Source organism: Dipodomys merriami, unplaced genomic scaffold (assembly GCF_024711535.1).
Source record: "Dipodomys merriami isolate MVZ:Mamm:240054 unplaced genomic scaffold, mDipMer1.0.p SCAF_12, whole genome shotgun sequence".
Taxonomy (NCBI): domain Eukaryota; kingdom Metazoa; phylum Chordata; class Mammalia; order Rodentia; family Heteromyidae; genus Dipodomys; species Dipodomys merriami.
Genome location: NW_027202493.1, coordinates 42,021,799 through 42,045,460, shown reverse-complemented (window position 1 = coordinate 42,045,460; position 23,662 = coordinate 42,021,799). Strand labels below are relative to the sequence as shown.

Below are 23,662 nucleotides of genomic sequence, written 5' to 3'. Positions count from 1 at the left end.
GTACTGAGGCATTTGCAGGGGCATTGTTCATGGTTATCTCTGATGGTGTGTTTTAACTGGAACTAGAACAACCCAGAACATAGATACCTAACTCAAAAGAGAGTAGAACAAAGGGAAAAGGAGGAGAGGGGATGTGAGGGGAAGGGAAGGGAGAGGAGAGGAAAGGGAAAGAATGGAAGGGAGAGGAGAGGGGAGGAGTGGAGAGGAGAGGAGAGGAGAGGGAACAAATATGGAGACTTCCTGTGTGGGCTTGTCTGGGTGTTGCTCTACCTGTTGTTTGCTAAGTCTCATCTTAACCCCTTTCCCAGACAAGCAAATTAGCACCTTAGAGGAAAATATAATAATATAAACCTCCACTTGTTATGTTCAGAGCTTCCAAACAAACATAATTTCCTATGACTATCCAACAGCAAGAGAAATGGGGAAAAAAATCAAGGAAAGCAAAGTATTGTTTTCATTTGGTGCATTGTTTGGGGATCTCCCCTACCCACCAAAGTTGTGTTAGCTCCTGGGCACCAAGGCTAGGGGTTATTTCCATTGCTTTTCAACTTTGTGGTTTTTGAGATATGGTCTCACTATGCAACCCGGGCTGGTCCCAAACTTAGCCTCCTGTGGCTAGAGTTACAGTCATGCACCACCAAGCCCAGGGTTCTGTAGTTTTCAATGGCACAAAGAAAGCATCAGAGGCTATTTGCATAGAAAGAACTTGAGACTAAAGATAAAATCATGATATGGGCCAATCCACATGGAATAACTGTTCCACACATGGCTGGTGCTATAGGAATCTCCAGCGATTCTGTGATCAAACTGGACTAAGTTATGGGTGTTGGACGCAGCTAAGTTCTGAATGGTTCTTCCGGACAGACATGTATCTGGCAACTCTGACAGCACAGGCTGCATTTTCAGTACTGGAAGGATGGTGAAAGATGGTAAATAGTTGGAAGTCAAAATATCCATGGAAATTAAGGCCAAGGGAGGGGAGGGGAGTCCAAAGTCAGGAAGCAGAGAGAGCAAGGTGGGGTGGGGCTACTAGGAGAATCTCAGGCAAAGATGCAGGGCCTAGAGCTCATTATGCCCTAGAGGCTGCCTTAAATCAGCCCTGGGTAATGAAGCTGGTCTTTCCTGTGGAGAACAAACCTTCCTATATCATACATTCTCCCAGGGTCCATTTCTCCCTGCCAGCATACCTGCTTTGGTTTGGAAAGGTTCACTCACTGGTGTGAGTTAATGTTGGCTTTGTCCTTGAGTGTGCCTGTGTCTGGGGTATGCTGATATGCCTCATGCCATAGACAGCACAGTGCCAAGCACGGGTGACACCCAGAAATATTTTGGAGTGGAAGGCAGAACTGCTCTGTACTCTCCCATAAATGATTTATCCATAGCACGGCTTCAACCACAAGCTAGAAGCTGACAATGCCTGACAGATTCTCTTCTCCAGTCACATATTCCATTGTTCAGTTGAGCTTTCTGTGTGAAAATGTTAAAGCCTCTCCATTGCACAACAAGGGACAAGACTAAGCTCCTGGACTTTCCACTCACAGACAGCTTCTCCTCCAGTGTTCTTCATCTCAGCTAATGGAGCTGAGCCAAGACCGCAGCGCTTCACACCTCTCTCTTCCACAATTCTGTATCTCTGGGCTTCTACTTCCATTTCCTAAATCCTCTACATATTTCAATCCCATCTCTTCACTGGCCAAATCAGTTAAGAATAGAGGTCATGGTGATGGGTTGCTTGGCTTTGAAAACAAATTCTACTGCTTACTAGTAATTTACTTAGCTCCTCTCCACTTAGTTTCCTTCTGTGTAAAGTGAAGGTAATAATGATATTGTTTTATAAGGCTATACATTGAGAAGTCAGTGGGGTACTATATATGAGGTGTTTTCAAAGGTACTAGCCACTATAATCACCATCCTCACCAAGAGGATGCCATGTCAAGTGATCACCAAGATCATCATCTCCACCATAGTCAACACCACCGTCACCAGCACCAGCACCATCATCATTGCCATTTGAAGAACCTCAAATGCCATAACACTTAAAGGATTGAGATTAATCAGATCAAAGACCAAATCAGTCCAAATCACATCTGAGGTTCAAGCAAAGGTTCTCATATCTAGCTCCTGGACACCTAAAGAAGCTGGCCATAGGAGGATCTCTTTTGATGCCAACTTGCGTCCTGCCCACAAGCAGTCCAAGAGAGTTGGCCATGCTTAAAAAGGTCTGCTCAGATGTGTCCAGGAGAGAGGAGGGGCACACCGATAGGGAGCACACACGCCTCCACACTTACCCGGACCTCCGTCTGCACCGTGCATTTGACCAGTTTGAAGTTTTTCCCAGGGTTGAAGCTGTTGCTATAGAAGCAGACCTTGAGGATGCGCACATCTTCTTTCTCGACGTCCACAGGTACCACCACCATGGGCTCTGGGGGGCCCTCGGGCCGGCGTAACGTGCCCACCTTTACTCGGCTCAGGGGCTCAGACACCCCGGACATCCTTTCAGACAGTAGCTAGGACCGGCACATCTCAATCCTGCAGAGGCAGCAGAGGGACAGGCCTGACATGAGTCCGTGGATGGCACCCACCGAGCTCCAAGACAGACGCAAATAACACATTCTCTCATTCCTGAAGTCTCCTCTTAAGGACATTCAGCTTCCTTGATGGGAGAAGCTGCAGTAGAAGCAGCCTGCATAAACAGGCGGTAGAACATCCAGACTTCAAACTCCCGAGCATGTCAACCATCTCTTCTGAAACCCCCCGCCCTTCTGTTCCCCCCCCCCCCCACACACAGCTGGCTCCCAGGCAAGGGGCCTACACTTCACAAAGGCAGCTGTGAGAGGGGGTGGCCACAGCATGGTTCCAAGGCACCACAGAAAAAGCAAGGAACGAGACACTAGAAAATAGCAGGAGAGAAACAGAGACAAGGAGAAAAGGCTGAGGAGAAGTGGGATTGAAGAATGGGAACCCAGGGGAACTACAATAGAGAAGGCAGAAGGGCCCAGGCATGATTGGGGGAGGGGAGAGAGGCCATCACTGGATGACTCATCTCCCTTCAACTCCAGCTACCAGTCACCACCTTCAGGGTCAGAGGTCTAGATCCAATAGAACATTGATAGAGTATCTCTTGTCACAAGTAGGGTAACTGAAGTAAAACAACCTTCTGCTTCCTAGTTTAAACCCCAGTATTGCAAAAACCAAATCAAAACAAACCAGAAAAATCCCAGATCAGTACTGATAGCCTGGCTTGGCAAAGAAGCATGGTGGATATGTAGTTTAAGCCAGTCCTACCCTCTGAATCCAGCAGGACCATCGAAGAAGTTCTATCTCTGCCTTGGTGGTATCAAGCAAGGCTCTGCATTGGGAGAAATACTAACTTTAAGCCCTTCTTCAGAGTTGCCTCTGTATGGGTCTGTGTTGGGGCCTGACATTGGTATGTTCCAAATATCTCAGGAGTTTTCAGCCTGGGCTGGGGCTACTGCTACAGGACAAGCTTGGGTCTTGTCCTGAAATCTTTAAATCTATCCTTGTGGAGAGAAGATCCCTCTTTTTTAGAAAGATTGGGACTTCCGAGGGAAATTCTTGGCCTGGAAGTTGGGACAAATGATGCAGTTGGCAAAGTTGAAACACAAACACAGTCAAATATTTTAAATATGCAATCATAGCTTATTTTTATTCTATATACTTAATTCCTTTTCCTTTTTGTGACAGTACTGGGGTTTGAATTCAAGGTTCTTGGACACTGTCTTTTAGGTTTTTCTGCTCAAGGCTATAGCTCTACTATCGGCCACAGCTCAACTTCCAGCTTTTAGGGGGTTTGTGGGAGATAAGAGTCTCATGGACTTTGTTGCTTGGGTGGACTTTGAACTATGATCCTCAGATCTCAGCCTCTGCCAGACCCTCTATATTATTTCTTTTCCATGCTAGGCACTAGAAAAGACGGATGTAGATATTCATTATCTTTGAAGAGGCATTTTTAAAAGGAAATGCATTATGAAAACTCAAAAGAGATATAAAGAAGAGGGAAGGCAGATATGTCCCTCAGTCAGGGGCACATAGACAAGGAAAGCACCAGGATCAGAGATAAAAAGACAGACACAATTTGGGATGTGAATGATGGAGAAGAGCAGGTCCAATCTATATTATTATAGTGGTGATATACATCTATCAGTGTATCTGTATTTAAAGCCCTATCTGTACGACTAACTAGCTATCCTTCCATCCTGGAAGTATCCCTAATTTTCAGCAAACATCGACCGAACATGTCCTGTGTGCCAATATTCTGCCACGTGATAGAGAAAGGTCTGACTGTTTCCCTTTGAACTATAACAAGAAATCTGAAGGAAGTTATTTGAGAATTAATCCCAGGAAACACCAAGAAAGTGAAAATGTGTGCCTGGGAGGGCAAGATGGCCCGTTGAGGAGTCCCCAGAACACTTCCCATTCAGTTCTGCTGGAAACTTTGGGACCTAGAACATGTCCACCCAGAGAGAGACGGGGGAGAGAGATCTGGGGTTTTTAGACTCAGCATTGCACACTTGTTCCCAGCATCTCCAGCCAGTTCTGCACAAGGGAGAACTCAGAAAGCACAACCAGGCAGAGCAGGGAGTTGAGAATCAATACCAGTAAATACTGAAATGGTCAGGCCTGAGAGGACTGCACAGGGGATGGCAGAAATACCACTAGAGGACACAAATGTGTCCCTAAAGACCATATACTCTGGTCAAGCATACGCGCAGGAAACTAGATGTAGTTAGGTACAGACCTCACACACAGCTGGTCCCCGTGTCTCTTGGGCCAATGGCCTTTGGCATTTATTTGCAAGAGTAAATTTACAAGATGTCTTCATGAGGCAGACTTACAAACCTGGTGTCTGAGGGAGGAAGTAGCCTGGCTTACAGTGTCTGTCTCCAGTGACTAGATTGTCCCTGCAATGCACTGGATGCTATGTCCTCTAATATTCAAAACCTAACCCCTAAGATGGTGGCATCAGGAAGTGATGAAGTCACTTGAGGGTGGAGCCCTCGTGGATGTGAGTACTGTCCTTTTACCTGAACACGTCTGATCACTTTTCTGGCAGCAAGCTGGTGATGTGCAGCTAGGAAGAGAGCTTTCACCTAAACTTAACAATGCTGGCATGCTGTCTTGGATTTCCAGAATTGTGAGAAGTAAATGTTATTTATAAATCAACCAGTCTGTGGCATTTTGTGATAGCAGCCGGGACTGATTAGACAGAAATCCTAGGGCTCTATGAATCCATCTCAACATGCTGGCCTTCCAAAGGCCAAGGGAAACCTGGGGCCAGTAGTGCTGCTGGAGCTGTGGACTTGGTCCTGGAAAGAAGGGCATCGTAGCCACACCCACAGTTCACACCATGTGGCTCCCAGGCAGTCGCACGAAGCAGGCTAGGTTTGTCTGCAGCTCTGGAAGTCCCAAGAGCTGTCTCATCAACCCAGGTAGCATCCTCACTCAAAGTGTCATAACTCCAATGCGTGTGAACTGGAAACCAGGAAACCCTGGGAAGAGTGTGAGAGAATAGTTAAGCAGGAATGTGTGAGTAAAAATCAAGAGATCCAGCTGGCAAGAGCTGGGGAAACTCCATGTTTACTTATCTAGAGAGCAGAGTGGAAGAGAAAGCCTTCTGTGATAGAAGGCAGGAGTAGAAGTAGAGCAGGGGACTTAGAAGCCAGGGCCCAGTTGGGGCCAGGGTGAAGTTTGGCAGGGATTTAGGGAAAAGACCTTCGGGTGCTTCTGAGCCTGAGCTGCTGCACTCAGTGGGGCTTTTCAACTAGAGTTGCTAAAAGGAGGTAAAAATCCAACCACAATGTAAGCACCTGCCACTCACCGCTGGTGGAGTGCACAATGGTGCGGCCATTTTGGAAGACAGCTTTGCAGTTTCTTATAAGACGAAACATTCTCTTACTACATGATCTAGTAATCACGCCTCTTGGTATTTATACAAAGAAGTTGAAAACATGTCTACACAAAAAACCTACACATGGATGTTTATAGCAGCTTTATTCATGATTGCAAAATATGGAAGCAATGGAGATGTAGGTGAGTGGATACACAAACTGTGGTGTCTCTAGCTAATAGAATATTATTGAACACCAAAACCAATGAGCAATCAATCCATGAAATATAAGGAGGAACCTTAAATACACATTTTTAGATCAAAGAAGCCAGTTTGAAAGGCTACATGATTTGGACTCTGTGACATTCTGGAAAAGGTACAAGTGTTAAGGCAATGATCAGTGGTTTCTGATGTTGAGGGGCAGGGAGAATGATCAAGGGGAGCACACAGAAAATGGTAGGTTGGTGAAACTATTCTCAATAGTGGATACAAGTCCTTGTGCGAAGGTTGAATATAAGAATGAACCATGGTGTACATTGTGAACTAGAGAATAGTGATGTACTACCAATTGCAATAAATATTCTACTCTGGGGTGAAATGTGAGGATATGTATGCAAGGATAGGAAGATCTCTCTGTACTTTCTCCCCCGTTTTGCTGCAAACTTAAAACTTCTCTAAAATAATAAAATCTCTTCAGGAAAGATTATAATGAGAAACCACAACCTGAATCACACAAGGTGGTCTGCCTGAGAGGTTGCCTGCTTCAGTTAGGAGCCAGGTCTAATTCTAGCCGTGATCAAAAATTGATCTTCGATAAATCTGATCAAATGTGGCCCATGCAGACAGACATGCAGGCATCGCCAAGCTGCCTGGAGGAGGCCAGTTTCTTATCTCAATCAGCTTCTCCTGGCCCACCAATCACCATGTCCTACAGGGTCCGGCCTGTTATTTCAGTCACCTAGACTCTTCCTTTGCCTTCAGCCTGGCACAGCCCTTCGTCTGTGCTTTCAGTCCTTTGCAGCAGCCACCACTGCTATGACTAGGCATTCCAAAAATAATTATGATGGAAAGTTTGGAAAACAGAAACACAAATGTTCTGTACAACAAAGGGCAGGAATGAAGAAACCCACTTTACTGATGAAAAAACATTCCAAGGAAGGTTTGAGCCATTTGGTCAAGGATTCATGCCTGTGAAAAAGGAAACAAGGCCTGTAGGGGATGCCAGTCAGTGGTAGAATCCTTGCCTGGCATGTTTGAAGTCCTTGATTCAATCTCAGCCTAAGTGGGAGGAGGGAAAGGGTGAAGTTGGATCTGGAAGTAGGTTTAAATGCAGGCCCAGAACATTTCCACTCCCTAGCTGTCTCTGAAGAAGGTAGCACCTCCCTCAGGGTGGCATAAATTCCATACAAGAACAAATGTGTCAGCCCAGCATAGAAGAACCCAGAGCACGAGAAATCCCCTGCCTTTTCTCCCTGTGGTAATGCAATGCTTCCCATGCTGGTACTCTGCACAGGTCCTTTCAATCTTGAAAGGTAGGGAGTTGGTCAAAAGAGCCGCACCTAGAAAGGCTGTACCCAGCTCTATTGACAAGTGGTAGCATCAGCAAGGGCACCTCGACCTCCTATCAGCAGGTACATATCTGCCGTGAACTACCACAGCCATCCAAAGCCAAGCAATGGGAATGCAGGGAGCATCAGCCATCTGTCCACAAGATCTTAAGAAAACATACCCTGAATCCTCACAGTCTTCTCTCAAACCACTCTGCCTGTGTTCTGATCCTAGCTCACTTTCTGTCTAGCTCTGAGACCTGTGCCAATACCTCAGCCTGTCCCAGGCTATGCTGCCTGCTCTACTTCCTTTAGAGGAGGATTATGAGAAGTAAGTAGACATCATGGAAGTTTATTGTAGCCAGAAAAGCACGGCCCCAAAGAAAGTCTCACCTACTCATTGTCTGCTTCCTAAGATGGCAGTACTACATGCTTTCCCATACTTTGTTCCTCCTGCTAGTAGCTCTCTATGGAAAAAGCTCTAATTTTCAGCATTTACCAATTTCCATGGTGTAATATTCCCAGGATGGCTGACTTCAGGACCCAACATGGATTACTGAATGTGGAGTTAGTACTCTAGGAGGTTCCAACTCCTGTTCCCGACAACAGAACTTTCCTGTTTCTCTATATTTTGCACCATTATTTGAATTTCTCCCCAATGGCTGGTCTTTGGCTTGGATGTTCGCAAAGTCCTCTGACCTTCAACTTTTGAACCCAAAGCCCACACCCTTTCTCCAGAACTCTTTCATGGCATTCCCAGACCTGCTGATTGTTCTTCTTTGTGTCCTGGGCTGCCCCAGACATTTCAAGAGTGTCAGGGGTGTGAACATGCCATGGCACCAGTATAAACCCTGGCTATGATCCATTCTGGGCTCCAGCTAACCTCCCAGCCCCCAGAGCTGCTCAAGCCACAAGTGAAGAATAACAAACACAAGGAAATGGGCCCAAATTAAAACAGGAAAAGTTTTGATTGGCTATAAGAACTTCTTGGCCCAAAGTTGTAAAAGGTACTAAAGGAGGCTATTCAATCTCCAAGTCCCTGAGAATCTTCAGGAAGAAAATAAATTATGTTCTTCCTGAAAGGCAAGACGTTTACCTGCCTCAGGAATTAGGAACTGAGGCAAAATTAAACTTACGCTTAACCATCACAGATAAAGATAGTTTTTGCCCTGGATGAAAGAACAGTGTAATTCCTACTAAACATATACCTCTGGGTGCCAGTGGCTCACTCCTGTAATCCTAGCTACTCCAGAGAATGATATCTGAAGATCTGGGTTTGAAGCCAGTCCAGACAGAAAAGTCTATAGAAGTGGTACAGTGCTAGCCTTGTGTGGAAAAAGCTAAGTGACAGTGCCCAGGCTCTGAATGCATGCTTAAGTACTGGTATGTGCCCACACACATACAAACACACACATGTGCCAGAGTTTCAGTATATAGTCTGACTTGTTTTCCCCAAGAAAAATAGATAGATAGTATCAGCCTCATGAGGCCTAAAGAAATCACCTTGTCCAGATCACAGTGGCAGAGCTTCTGGGCCTCCATGTTGACCAGCTCCAGTGTTGGCGATGAGTAATGCCCCAGGGTATAGTGCAGTACCCCACAGGCTATAAACCCAGTCAGAATGAGTCAAGTGCATGAGCGCTCATCCCCTTGATGTCACACTACCACCCTACCACCCTCTGACTAATGGCAGTTACCACACGCCAGCGGGCTGGTACCATGCTTAGGGGCTGACGTCAGGATCAGCTACTGACCAGCTCTGATGCCTGAGATGTAAGACTGGGCGGGCCAGAGTTTCCATGCAGTGGTTGGGACACTCATGGTGGTCTTGATGAGGTTTCCATGCATCCATGGCAAAATGGGAAAACTAAGAGCAGTATAGACAATTCATTCTAAAGCTGAATGTGTTCAATGCAGCTGGCATTTTATTCTAACAGAATCCAACTTTTTCCAGATTCACAATGCACACTGGTTTATAAAATAGCTTTGGGCAATTTGAGCACCAGGTCTCTGCAGTTAATCAACAGTGAGATCTGAACAAAAGGGACCCATCGAGGCCTCTGTGTCCTCCCCTGGGATAGGAGGCTAAGACCATCTATGGAAGAGTCAGAGGTGACCTCTGTGAAGTACCCTCAAACATGTTTTTAAGATACCTATGGATGGGCCAAAGAAAGAACTGGAAATCTTACAGCAAGATGTTCCTTTAAGAGGCCCCCTTGGCCTGGCAAGTGCAATGTCAGGTGGTCAAAGCAGCACCCGGCTCCAGTGTCCAGGGCTCAGGGCTGCCTCTCCATCAAGACCCCCTTCCTCCATCCACTCCATCCACCCATGTACTTGGAAAGGTCCCCCTCCCTCACGCTCTGTTCCTCCTGGTCCCTTGCTGGGCCTGAGGACACACAGGGCAGGAAGCCTCACGGGGAAACAGCCCCAAGGGCCAGCCCCTTGGGTCTAGCAGAAGTCAGAATGTCACGAGAGAGGCACACTTTATTTCCACTGTCTCTGAGTCACTTCCCCTCGTTGTTTCCACCAACAAATGGGGAACGCAGGCCTTTCCGATCAGAGGCCAGCTGAGTGCAGAGTCTTGACTAACTGCAATGACCTTGCAATCTTAGGGAGCCATTTCTGTGTTTCTGGGCAAGGTTGGCCCCTGCTGGCCCCATGCTGAGTCCCCTTGCCAGTCCAAGTCCTTTCAGTCCCCAGTTCCTGCAGGGCTGGCATTCTGCTGCTCCAGGGCCCCCATCATTTGGTTAATCCTTTCCCTTCTCTCTAAGGATCCCTCCCCACAATCTTGTGAAGGAAGGAACCAGAAAGGTTGTGATTAGTGCCAGCTATAATTCAGTGTAATTCAAAAAAGCATTTGTGGAGACTCTACCACATTTTGGCTCCCCACCCCCGCACCCATTACCCGCTTGGAGCCCTTCTGCTGCCAGGACCTGCCCCCACCCAGGGCCAGCTGATACCGCTGGTTCTCAGGCAAGAAGGAGAAGCAGGGACATGGAATATAACCTGCTTTGTTAGGGTAACCGCTGCTCTCCGAGCTGGTCCAGTTCTTTTTTGGGGGGGGGTCCGGTCGTGGGGCCTGAACTCTGGGCCTGGGCGCTGTCCCTCAGCTCTTCAGCTCAAGGCGAGTGCTCTACCACTTGAGCCGCAGCACCACTTCCGGCTTTTTTTTCTTTTTGCTTATGTGGTGTTGGGATCGAACCCAGGGCCTCAGGCATGCAAGGCAAGCGCTCTACCACTGAGCCACCTTCCCAGCCCCGACTGGTCCAGTTCTTTAGCTGTCTCTATAGCTAGTCAGATTCGTCTTTCCTCTGATTTGATCTTTGGGTTCCATTGCTTCTCCAACTCTTCAAAAAACTACAGTTCTAAACTGGATGTGGTAGTCCTTGGGAGGTGGGGCAGGAGGATCACCACTTTGAGGATAGCCTGAGCTACATAGCAAGATTCTGTCTCAAATTTTAAAAAATCACAGTTCTTTTGCTTTCCATTTGCCAATTCATGAATTATTTTTAGCTAGTGTGTTTTTCTCCTTCCGTGTCAATTTCCTACATCAATTCTTCTGCTCTCTCTTTCTCTCTCTTTCCCTCTCTCCTTCCTTTCCACCCTCTCTGTCTCACTACTTTTTTACACTCACTCACTCACTCACTCACTCACCTTCTCTTTCTTCCTGTATCTCAGAGCTCAGAGATATGAAAATAAGCATACAGGGACCAGGCGCAGGCAAGAATTCAGTTTAGCACTCTACTACCTGAGACCTCAGGGGAGGAAGGGAAATTTCAACATCACTGGCATCCAGCCCACATCTGACCCTTAATATCCACCTGACTCCTGCAGAATCTGTTGGATAGAGTCATAACTAGAAGAAATATACACACACACATACACACATGCACACACGCACACACACACACGCACACTATGGGTTCTAAAAGGTCTCTAAGCTTGGTATCAGAAGACCACTGAACAGGATTTGCTGACTAGGCTTTGGTATCTTGGGGGACCCTTACTCAGCAAGATCAGGAAACCGAATGATGCTGGACTGGGAAGGAGAATGTGTGGGGTGTCTTTAAGACGAGAAGCTAGCAACATGTTAAGAAATTTGATGGGTGGGGAGGGAAAGTGGGAGAAAAATGAGTGAGGGGGTTATAAGTTCGACAAGAAATGTACTCACTACCTTACTTATGTCACTGTAACCCCTCTGTACATCACCTTGACAATACAATTAAAATTTAAATAAAAAAATTAAAAAAGAAATTTGAACTTCATCCTACAGGAAAGCAGATTCGCATTTAAAATGTTATAACTATGGCAGCTGGATGACACACAGATGTGACCTAGCAAGCCACAGGAACTGTCAGGGTAAAGGGTGGTATGTCCAGGGAGACTGCATTGAAGCATTTGTCAGTTTTTCTGGTATAATTACTTCTATTATGGTCAATGTCAAGATACCAGTGAGACCTTACACAAATCAGAGTTGAGGAGGAACTGGTGTCATTGTAGTTGATATACAGAGGGGTTACAGTCACATGAATCAGGTACAATCAGTACAATTCTTTTTGAACCATGTTCCCCCTTCTGTCGTTCTCTCCCAATCTTTCCCTCCCATCCCTACCATAAGATATCCAGTTCATTTTCTACATAGTATCCTACAGACCTTTTCACTGTTATTTTTGAGAAAGAGTCCCATTTTCTGCCAGGGCTAGCCTGAACCATGATCCTCTTCTTTTCATATCCTACCACGCCAGGAATGACAGACACACCCTGCTTGAGATGGGGTCTAGCAGACATTTTTGCCTGGGTGGGCCTGAAATTGAAATTCTTCGATCTCAGTCTCCAGTGTAGCTGGGATGGAGAAGTGTTTCTACCTGCCAGCCTCCAGCCTGCCTCTGTGAGTCCAGCATACACTGAAACTCTGCTTTCTGTAAACAGACATCAAAACCACCAAACACAACAGCACCCATCTGTACTGTGCAACAATCAGCCTTCATTTGAATGTGAATTGAATAAAGTAACAATTTAGATGCCCCATCATGCAAACAGGATGCCACCTGTGTAGAAAAGATTTGGAGAAAATCAAAAGTAGATGAAAAAAATCTGAGTGGTTAAAAATGTCAATGAAAACAACTTGGAAGAATCCATACCATAGTCATCAAACAAGCCAAGAGAACTAGAGAAAAGTAATAAAAATCATATGTTTATGGACTCATAACAAAACTGCTACTTTTGACAATGAATTCAGAAATGGCTTTCCGAAGAGCAAGACAGTTCAGGATGAAACAACTTGCATGTGTTGACCTGGTCCCCTCAACTTTGGGAAACATGCTCTACACTGACACAAAGATGTTCACAACTATACTGTTCATCATAATGAAATAATGAGAATAAGAACAAAGACCCAGTGAAATGCTAGGGGGCAATCTAAGCAATACCAAAAATGATAAGTCATGAAACAGATATAAGGAGCAGAGCCAGGGTCAGTAGCTCACCCCTGTAGTTCTAGCTACTGAAGGAGGCTGAGAGCTGAGAATCTTGGTTCCAAGCCAGCCCAGGAAGAAAAGGCTGGGAGATTCTTATCTCCAATCAAGCAGCAAAAGCTGGAAATGGAGCTATGGCTCAAGTGGTAGAATGCTAGCAAAAACAAAAACAAAAACAAAAAACAAGCAAGAATGCAAGGCCCCTAAGTTCAAGCTCCAGTAACGTGTGTGTGTGTGTGTGTGTGTGTGTGTGTGTGTGTGTGTGCACATGGAGTAGTAGTACATGAAAAAATTTATATAAAAATGTTAAGTGACAGAGAATGGAATTTACATACTGATTTTATCTAGCTACATAAAAATACATCCACATTTAGAACTGCGTGCCGTCGAAAGACCTTAAGTTCTCTTTGTGCTATCTTAGTTAAATATATTTAAAACTATGTACAGTCTGCCCTACAAAGCTAAAGCTGGTCCTCTTCCCTGGGCATCTGCCTCTTGCTTCTTTCTTTGCAGTCTGACTTCCTGTGCTCTCCACACAGCCCTCAGAGGGTGGTCAATCTAATCTTAGAAGCTGGAGGAGAGAGTAACAGGGCCTACAACTTACATGTCCAGATCCTATCCAGAATCAGGGTTGGGGTATGTAGTGTGGAGAAGCCACCAGTGAAGGGTGGCAAGGAGAACCTGACACCACAGGAAGTCACTCTGTTCTCCTGGAGTCCACGGCATGTAGCTAGACCTCTGAGTTCTTTGCCATGCTGTGTCCTAGGTTCTCTCTCCAGTCCTGAGACAGCAGCACCCCACAGCCCTTCCTCTACCCCTGCTCTGTGTGGCCGCTGAAGGGCTGGTCCCGTGTCATGCTGGCGGGAACACCTCTCAGCACTTTCCCTGCATGGTGAGCCCATACCATCCTCATCACTCAAAAGATAGACACTTTTTCTCTCTCGCTTTGGTGCATGGGGACACTGGGTCTGAGCACGTAGCTCCCCAAGATCACGGGGAAGGCAGAGGGTAGAAGTGCGATTTGAACAGAGTGCAATCAGCCCCAGGCCGGGCTGTTGGCTGCCACACCCGGTGGTAATGGAGAACCTGGCAGTGGACCCCAGCCTGGGCCTGCCAAGGAGGCCTCTGCCCACACCCAAGCAGTGTCCTGCGGAGCTCTGGGTTCGAATGCTTACCAGACTGAAAGCATGGCCCGAGAGCTACTATCGGAATGGAGTCGTCTGAGGTTGGCCCTGCCATGTGTACTTTACAGGAACATTTTTTTTTGGCAGTGTCTCACTGTATAACCCAGGCTGGTCTTGAACTTACTGCATAGCCTAGGCCAGCCTAGATGACCACTCCAGCCTCAGACTCCCAAATGTTGAGATTACAAGCAGGCACTAAATTGCCCAGGTCCCAGGTGATTCTTTTTTATTTTGTATTTATTTATTTGTTTACTGTTTAGATGGAATCTCACTAGGCTCAAATAATCCTCATGCCTTTGTCCACACAACAGCTGAAACTACAAGGATATACTACCATGTTTGGCTTACATTTTTAAAATAAAAATTAATTGAAATGGTTTATACTTAAGGCATACAGTTTCATTATGCCTTATATTCAAGTCAATTAGCATAGTCATTTCTTCACATAGTTACAATTTGTATTATGGAAGTTTCTCTCTGCAGTAAGAGAAACACAAAGTACCTAATACCATATGATTAATCACAGCCCATTAGGTCACTAGGACTTACTCATTCTACATCAGTGAAACTTTGTCTCCTGTGGAACAACGCAGGCCCATGGCCTCCCTTGTGATGCTGACACCTGTCCTGGGAGGGTGACAAGCCACCAGTCTGGCCCTTGTCTTATTCGTCCGAACTGAGTTCAGAGGATCTGGCTTGATCCTTCAGTGGGGAGCTCAGGTCCCCCAGTTTCCAAGTGGAGGCCCCCCACAGCCAGGGTGGGATTCACCACAGCTCAGTATTGCAATCACCCTTCCAAGGGGCCTCCAAGCCTCTTATTGCAAAGCATGTGGTAGTTTCTGTTTGAGTGTCTTGTTACCCAAGCCCTCTATTGGGAAAACAAACTGGGGGATCCTAAAGAACTCAAAAAATTTGGGGGAACTTCAGTTTTCTTCAAAGCCTGGGTGCAGAATCAAGAAACGCCCGGTGGGAGTTATTCTCTAGCAACTTTCTCACCACTGTTCAAATTACACAGGTGTTTTCCTCCCCTGGTAGAAACTAAAAGAAAAAAATGAAAAAAAGAAATACCAACTAAAAACTTCCTGGCCACAAGAAGGCTCAAAATAGCTACAATGCCTTTCAAAGAGCCATGCCCTCCTTCCATCTTCCAGCATGCACCCACACTCCTCATGGAGCCAGGCTGGGAAGAGAGAGGTCAGACGCCTGGATTTTACTTAAGAATCATGAATCTAGTTCCCCCACATTTGTTTGACCTAACAGTTCCTTTCTTCCTTCAGATCTTTTTTTTATTGAGGTTTCTGAAGAACACAGGAAGTCAGAAAAAAGAACAGCAACTGACTTCTCCATAGCTCACCGCAGACATGAGGTGGGGAGAGTAGAGCAGAAGGGCTCTGGGACTGGACAGGTCACTTCCTGGCAGACAAGGGAAGTGGATCTGAACACAAGCACGGACTGAGTATAAGGGTGATATCCACATCTAGTGCTGGGGTGCTCCCAAAGAAACCAAGTTCTACTTCTCTTCTGGTAAAACCTTTTCTAGTACACACACATACACACACACACACACACACACACACACACACACACACACACACACACACGCGCGCGCGCGCGCGCGCGCGCGCACACATGAGAGAGAAAGAGACAGAGACAGAGGCTAGGATTTTACATTCTTTGGAATCATACTCAACTGACATTGCTGAAACATATTCCAATAACTTGGGTAAGACAACTCATCTGTCTGTACCTCAGTTCTTCTCATCTAAAAAGTGATGGGATTAACTAAGAGGAATGATTTTTCCAAGGAAGCTGAGAGTGAATACTCAGACTGCTTGGAACAACAGGTTCTTCAAACCATCAAATACACCACTGTTTGGTCAAAAATGCTTCCCAGTCTGGAGAACCCCAAAGACACCTTGCTCCCTGCAAGCCCAGATCCATGCATCTGAGTAGGGGCTGAAATCACTGGCCCCAGAGACAGTCCTTTGGTTGTGGAAGGAGAAATGAGACAACTGAAAGACAAGATGTGAGGGAGGGCAAAGTAGCTAAGAAAGAATAACATACAAGGTAGTGAGTCTGACTTCGGCAAAAGCTAAGGGGGATACTGATGGAGGTAAACCGGGCCCTGTGCTACCACAAGACAGAAGGAGCTGATCTGTTATGAAGCCCACCTTCCAAAGGGCAGATTATGCAGATTACTAAATTACAGAGCTAAACAGAACAAGGTCTGTTTTCTAGAACCTTCCCCTCAGTGCATCTCTCTGAACTCTATCCTACCCTGCCTGCTATGGACAGCCTCTGCCCACGTACAGAGACACAGATCTACTGTAATGGGGCCTTGGTGAAAGCACTCTTCCTTTACAAACAGTGCACATGGCAGCTTACAAGCTCTGCTCTTTCTCCTCCCTCCTCTCTGTGGAAGTAATGTGGGCCCCCTTACAGGGAGGAAATGTGGGCTCAGAAAGGGTGAAAAGCTATCTTCAACAGGGATCAGACACTAGGCTAGAAGAGGCCTCCTAGGCCAGCCAAAGCAGGATTTAAATGAGGGAGGAAGCTTGCATTCTGGACACAGAGCATGTCAGGAGGTCTGTCAAACCACTGGAATCATCTGAGACAAATCCTGCTGCATCATCCTCGCCCAACCTCACTGTGCTTGCTTACTAAGTTGGGCATGTTCATTCGTTACTAGCGATACCTTGAAGATCAACAAAACTAAAATTTATGATGCACTTATTTGTAAACTACAAATCCCTAACACTGAATATGGGTCGTAACTACATATCCTCCAATTTATTCAAGTTCCTTTAACTGTCTGCATGAATTTTTTGGTGACAGGGACCCATCTTGTCAAAACAACCCACTTGCAGGCCCAGAGAGAGTTATCTGTCATTCATTCCTACAGTGTGTTAAAGGAGTTTTTCTACATCTACTTACAGGTACCAGCTCTGCTTTTGTTGCTATCAGGCGTTAGCCTCACCCTGGCTTTGCACTGTGAGTCTGAGGCTCTAAACAGGAGCCTACACAGAAACAGGAGGTTCTGCAGGTGGCTCACCCATTATTGTATACCTGGTCGCCCAGATAAAAATGTGTATAAGTACACATTTTATTCCAAGAAATCTGTAGGAATAGATTTGGAGGTGATCTGGTGATCCCAGTAATAGTAACTGGAAGCTTTGAAGGGCTACTCCCAGGAGAGGCCAGGGAATAGCCAAACAATGGTCCTGGCCAATCTGCCTAGCCTGAATTCAGTTCTTAGGATTTTAGAACTCAATGGGCTTCAAGGTCACACATCCCTGGAGCTTCTTTCTCCACCGTCCTGTAGCTCACACATATGGCTCCTGTCCGATTGATGTTCAGTCCACCTGACCCCTGCTTTGTGCTCATCCTTGAGCTGAGTAGCAACCACACAGAACCCCCTGGGTCCCCACAGCACTGGCTGAGCAGATTCACCGCCCACTCTCGGGTTCTATTCTTGGCTGTCAACAGCGCCATCACTTGTCAAGTGTCTCACTGCATGGCTGAGAGCCAACTGAGGGAGAAGAGGGATCCAGAACATAGGCTGGCCCGCTCACTGCCGCAGCCCACGGCCCTTCTGGGAATGAAGAGGTCATATGGGTACAATACTAAAGGAGGCAGGAATGGGCACAGTGCACACTGCATACTGTGGGGGCCACCAGCAGCCAACCAGAGGAAGAAAAAAGGTCCACCGTGAAAGAGCCCTGCTGGGCTGGGGGAGCAACATACCTGGGAGACAGGATGCCTGGGTCCCGCTCTCAAAGCTTGTGACCTTTATAGACACAATTTACCTGTCCAAACCTCCGTTGCTCTATAGGACATTACTAGTAATTTTTGTACATGGACTCACTCAGACTAAACAGAACACTGTAGTGTTGGAGGGGCATCTCAGAGATCATCTAGTCTGGTAGTTTCTAGAACTTGTACTTGCGGGAAAATCTTTAAAAATAGACATGGCTTAGTCTATGTTTTCTGCTCATAATGAATGCAAAGGGTCTGCATTTAACAAGATGGTGCACACTGGCAACGACTGGTAGGCCGATTCCTGAGTCACCAGTTCAGCCGCTCATCATGGTTCAGGGCAAGGCTGGGACTGGACTGAGGTCTGTTCATCCCTGTTCTAAGACTTTACATTTGTGTCCAGGACAGACGAGGCTTAGCACCTTAGACGGAGACTGCAATACTGCCCCCTTGCCGGCTGTTCTTAGAAGCCACCTGTGCTACAGTCCGGAGACACTTCCGAGGCCAGTTTGCCTGTATGGATTCTTCCAGGCAAAAATACAATAGCTGCTCTCTCCAGCCCCTTCCCATCTCAGGAAATAGTGGGAAGGCATTGAATTCCAGACCCTGACTTGCAATTAACCAACACTTTGGTGAAAGTGGCTCAAATCTCTAGGCTCAGATCTTCACTTCAAGATATAGCAAAGCTATACTGTCAGTTTATTCCAGCTCAATTTATAGCAGCTCAGGGCTGGGAGGAAACAGACATTAGCTAATCCAACACTGCCCTCCAGATGCCTAGGGGGCACCTAGAAAAATTGATCTTCTAGCCCTCAGAGCACAGGATGGAGCCTCATAATAACCATGGTTCTAGTTTCTGTGTTTGGTGCTTTAACAAGGCCTAACCAAAAATGGAGAACATTGTTTCTGGGATTAGCTAGTTCCTGGTAGTATGCCTTTCCTATGAGAGAGCCCTGGCTTCCCACCACCTCCAAGGGGCTTTTAATCTACTGCTCATCTGCCCTTAGTACCCAGCCCAGGTTCCAAATAACTGGGAGCAACTCTGCTCCCTACAGCCTCTGAATGCCTTCACATCAGGCACTCCTGAACCTGTTCCCCTGCCTCACCTCCCTTCAGGAGGGAACCGCAGTAAAGGCTCACCAGCCTCCTAATCCACCCTAGGCTTCCCTGTGGGGCTCGGCAGGGCCTGCTGCTGGTTCTAGGGGTATGTATGACCTTCTTCCTTCATGACAGTCACCTCTACATATCTGTAATGTGTCTCCCTGTACCTGATTGAAACAAATCCCCAGCAACTTAAAAATGTCCTGACACGGTCTGAATCTCTGGGCTGAATGCACCCCAAGGCTCCAGATCTGTTCCAGCCTACCTCTTGCATGCTATGCGAAATCTCCAGTGTCAACCACACGTGAAAAAGGTCTAGAATCCTAAGCTTCTAGTTCTCTGCAGTCTCCGGAGCCCCTGGGCCTTGGGCCTTGGGCCTCGAGCCTCATGGTCCATGTACCAGGACTTTCTAACCCCGGGGAACTTTCCTTGCCAGCTTTGTCTTCTCACAGCTGGTGGGCCCTGAATGGATTTGGACACTATGGAACACAGAATTGGTTCAATCATGCTTCAGTGTGACATCGTTTCTGCTTTTTTGTCTTTTTTTAAAGCACCAGATCTGGCTTTCCAGAAGTTTCCTTCTCCTACCTAAACACTCCTGGCTCCCTCACTGTACCCAGAAGTAGAGTGGCATGGCTGTCACTGTTCTGTGGTTCTAGAAGACTCTATCCCAAGGCCTAGAAATCTCCCAGGATCCTGCTTCAAGGGCTTCATGCATGCTAGGCAAACACTCTATCACTAAGAGACATTCCCAGCCCTCGTTATATACATTCTATTTGTTCAGTTTTTCTGGAATATTCTGATTAACAAACTCTCCTTAACCAAAAGACTGCAGCTATAGCTATAGTCTCTAAAACTTCCTCTAAAGCTACAGCTTTAAGGAAGGAGCAGAACATTTTCTCAAATGAAAACACCTCTTCCAACTCTCTGTTTCATTTATACCATATTTCTATGAATGTAATAGTAATAACAATCACCTTAGCAAGTTCTTTTCATGTGTCAGTCATAACATCAGAAAATACTTGCATGTTTTCTTATGCAATCCACATAACATGCTATCCCCTAATAGAACACACGGGCATCCTTAGGATAAACTCGATGCCCACTTCTGGACCTGTGCTTGATTCAAGGAGATGCCCAGTAAACAATGTGTTGAACTAAGAAATTAGTTTTTAAAAATATTGTTAACATCATATTATAGTCGAAGAAACTCTCATAGACACTAAATAACAGCCCAAGATCCCAGCACTGAGAAATGTTGGAATCGAGACATAGTTTCCTGATGGGAATCTGCTTTGTTCTCATTACTCAGTGTTGCTCCCACAGCTTGGCCACTGACTACTCCCCACTCCCTTTCCTGAAATTCTCCATCTGCACCCCTCAGGTGTCAGGCACCCCAGTGCCTCCATTTCAGGCCCTCACCACTAACTTTCAGGGCACAAAAACCCCTTAACTACCTCTACCCTGCTCTGACCTGGGGTTCTACTTAAGCCCCTCTACCCCTGCCCCCACTATGCCTTGTGACTCCTGATTCTGCTCAGGTCTCCATGGAGTCCCTCTTCCAACTTTCCATTAAAGTCGATCTGGTCTGTTGAGTTCGCTTTCTGCTCTTTTTTTATTCGAATAACCTCATGACTCAGTTTCCTAACAATCCCATTATTTGAGTTCAGAACCCTTGTTCTTGACTGAGTGCCCCATTCCGAGTGCATGGTGTAGAATCAGGACCATCTCCATAGTCTGGCCTTGACATGTACACCTACAACTCTCTCGGCCAATGGGAATGCCCACAGTGAAGCTCCCTCACAGCTCAGACTCCGTGGCCACCCCCAGACCTAGAGCTATGCTCCTCAACTACCCACTGAGGTTTCTAAAGTCTAACTGGGGAGTCTAACCACAGTTTCATCTTCAAAAATAAGACAAAACCAAGAGAGGAAACCCACTAAAGCTATCTCAGAGCTCCTTCTTTTCTCAGAACTTCTTTCAGGTAACTAAGGAGCCAGGCAGATCTGAACTGACTGTGTCCTAATCACATAGCCCTGTCACACTGAAATCTCTGAAATGTGGTAGGAAGGGGTGACGGTTCAGGGGACAGAAAGATAAAACAGACTGTATGTATGCAAGTATGCTTTGTCTAAGATAAACAACAGTCAGTCTGGTTTATCTTGCTAGCTTCTGCATTAGCACACATTTCTCCCTTCAAGGATTCCAATGCAACACGGCTGTGACATCAGGACTTAGTAAAGTTCCAGGAAATCTGAATGCTTGGGGTGGTATGGCTCCCACTGGCACTGGCAGAAGTACTGAGAACCTGAGCATAGTATGCCTTCTCTGAGCATAGTATGTCCCCACAGAGCTCAGTATCAGTTGCCTCGTCTAAGCAGGAAGAGACTGCTTTTAAATTCTTTGATTTAAGTTCTTAATCTGGTTGAGCTTCCCTAATCTGAAAATACAAGATCTGAAATGCTCTAAAAACCTGAAACTTTCTGAGGCCAATATGACATCACAAGTAGAAATTTTCATAACGGAACTGACTACATGTGACAGGTATCAGTCAAAACACAGGTGCACTACAAAGATTATATACAATCATCTTCAGGCTATTTGTATACAATGTGTATGAAACACAAATAACATCGATTTTTCGACTTGAGTCCTATCCTCAAGATTTCTCATAATGTCTATGCAAACATTCCAAAACTCAAAAACCCTCAAATCTGAAACACTCCTGGTCCTACCCAGAACCTGTAGGTGAACTCCAGCATTACCTGATGTCATCTTTGTAGGTTGGACTTCATGGAGACCCGGGTCCCAGACCAGGGACTGGCTAAAGCAGAGTCTGCTATGCTTGTGATTGTTAAGTTGGAAGAAGGAGAGCACTGGGGCAACGGATTTGGAGGAAGGAGTCCCAGAGCAGAGCCTTCAAGAGGGAAGAGAGGTTGGAAAACATTGGGACACACAGGAACATAAAAAGAAGATGAGAGCCCTTTCTTGTTTTATCCCCATATCACAGCTCTGTTTATTCTGAGAAGCAACCAGCTGCAGTTCCAAAATAGATATGCTGAGAACCGCCTCTAATGACAGAGAAGCCTCTGCGGGAACCAAGCATGGAGCAGCCCTTTTCAAGGGACAGAAGCACCACAGGGCCTGGGGAAGGGAATGCTCCTGGGGGTTCTTCCTGCTCTGGCCCGTCCCTCCTCCTTTCTCTAGTACCAGGCAGACTCAGTTCCGCTTTCCCCGCTCTAGGGAGCTAAATGTATATAGCCTGCTGTCGCTCCCAGACCCCAGGAGTCTGGCTAGCTTTCCCAGACTGGGCCCCTGTGCCCATGTGGCACAGGTATGTTTTCTTCTTCCTAGGCTTGAGTTTCCTTTCCAAGAAACCTTGTTGAGAGAGCAGGAGAGATCACTGGACAATCTGCTGGATGTACAGGTTCTCTTAAAATCTGAGATCAGCTGGGCACTGGTGGCTCACTCCTGTAATCCTAGCTACTCAGGAGGCTGAGATCTGAGGATCATAGTTCAAAGCCAGGCCCAGGCAGAAAAGTCCCCATGAGATTCTTATCTCCAACTAACCACTCAAAAATTGGAAGTAGCACTGTGGCTCATGGGGTAGAATGTTAGACTTGAGTGCAAAGAGGCACAAGAACAGCACCCAGGCCCTGAGTTCAAGCCCCACAAATGACAAAATAATCTGAGATCAGAATTGCTTGAGTTGTGGGCACAAATCATCACACTGGATGGAAGAAAATCCATTAGACTATTTTCAAGATTACTGCAGCACAGACCAAGACAATGGCAATGAGGGACAGAGATTGGACTCAGTTGTCACCACAGGAGGAGCTGGGATGGGAAGTCAGAGGAATGACGGTTACTTAGACACATTTAATTTAGTAGCAATGGAGTTGAGGCAAACTGGGCTTAGCAGGCCAAGGATTGGTGCACAAAGGGTTTGCGGGGGCCTCCAAACAACAGTTTGGTCAAGAGACACTCCTCCCTGCAAGCAGAAGGGACGCAGAGACAGCGTGTGTTTGGGTCGTAGTTGTTACGCTCTCTTATCCTCCATAAGGCATCACCTGCTTGCCCTTCCCACTCCCCAGCAGAGGGTCACTGTGATCCCAGGCTATCTGGTAGCAGCTGACACCAGGATTTGGGCCACAGAAAGTCCATGGGGTCTTCTTTGTCAGCTGGTTTCCAATGAGGGATCAAAGAGACCCTGGCAGAGGCTTCCCCAAGGCATGCCCATTGCATAGGCCCATGCCTTGTCTCAGGGTGGCTGAGAGGAGACAACCATCTTCCTGGGGCCTTCAGCTTGTCTCTCTGTTGAAGTGGGTATTTGGCTCAAAAAAGACAGCTAGGCAGCGGGGTATGGTGGTGTACACTTGTAATCCCAGCACTCGGGGTCTGAGGCAGGAGGATGAAGGGTTTGAGGCCAGCCTGGGCTGTATAGAGAGAAGGAAGGAAGGAAGGAAGGAAGGAAGGAAGGAAGGAAGGAAGGAAGGAAGGAAGGAAGGAAGGAAGGAAGGAAGGAAGGAAGGGAAGGAGGGAGGGAGGGAGGGAGGGAGGGAGGGAGGGAGGAAGGGAGGGAGGGAGGGAGGGAGGGAGGAAGGAAATAAGGAAGGCAGGCAGGCAGGCAGGCAGGCAAGGGAGAGGGGGTAAGAGAGAAGAGAGAAGGAAAGGGGAAAAGGAAAGGAAAATGATGGCTGGTTGTCCAGATGTCTACATACCTGAGCTGTCCAACCCATCAGCATCCCAAGC

General features: G+C 46.6%; 1 protein-coding gene across 5 annotated transcripts in view; it reads right to left on the bottom strand.

Annotated features, from left to right (window-relative positions):
• Ptk2b (protein tyrosine kinase 2 beta) overlaps positions 1–23,662 on the bottom strand; it is a 97,978-nt gene that overhangs the window by 37,891 nt on the left and 36,425 nt on the right. For 4 of the 5 annotated variants that reach the window (XM_070016722.1, XM_070016721.1, XM_070016718.1 and 1 more), the window contains one exon: positions 2,289–2,529. In XM_070016722.1, coding sequence (XP_069872823.1) covers positions 2,289–2,492 — 204 coding nt within the window. In that variant the 5' untranslated portion in view covers positions 2,493–2,529. Of the gene's footprint in view, positions 1–2,288; positions 2,531–23,662 lie in introns of those variants that run through there. The other variant, XM_070016723.1, reaches the window with a different exon arrangement.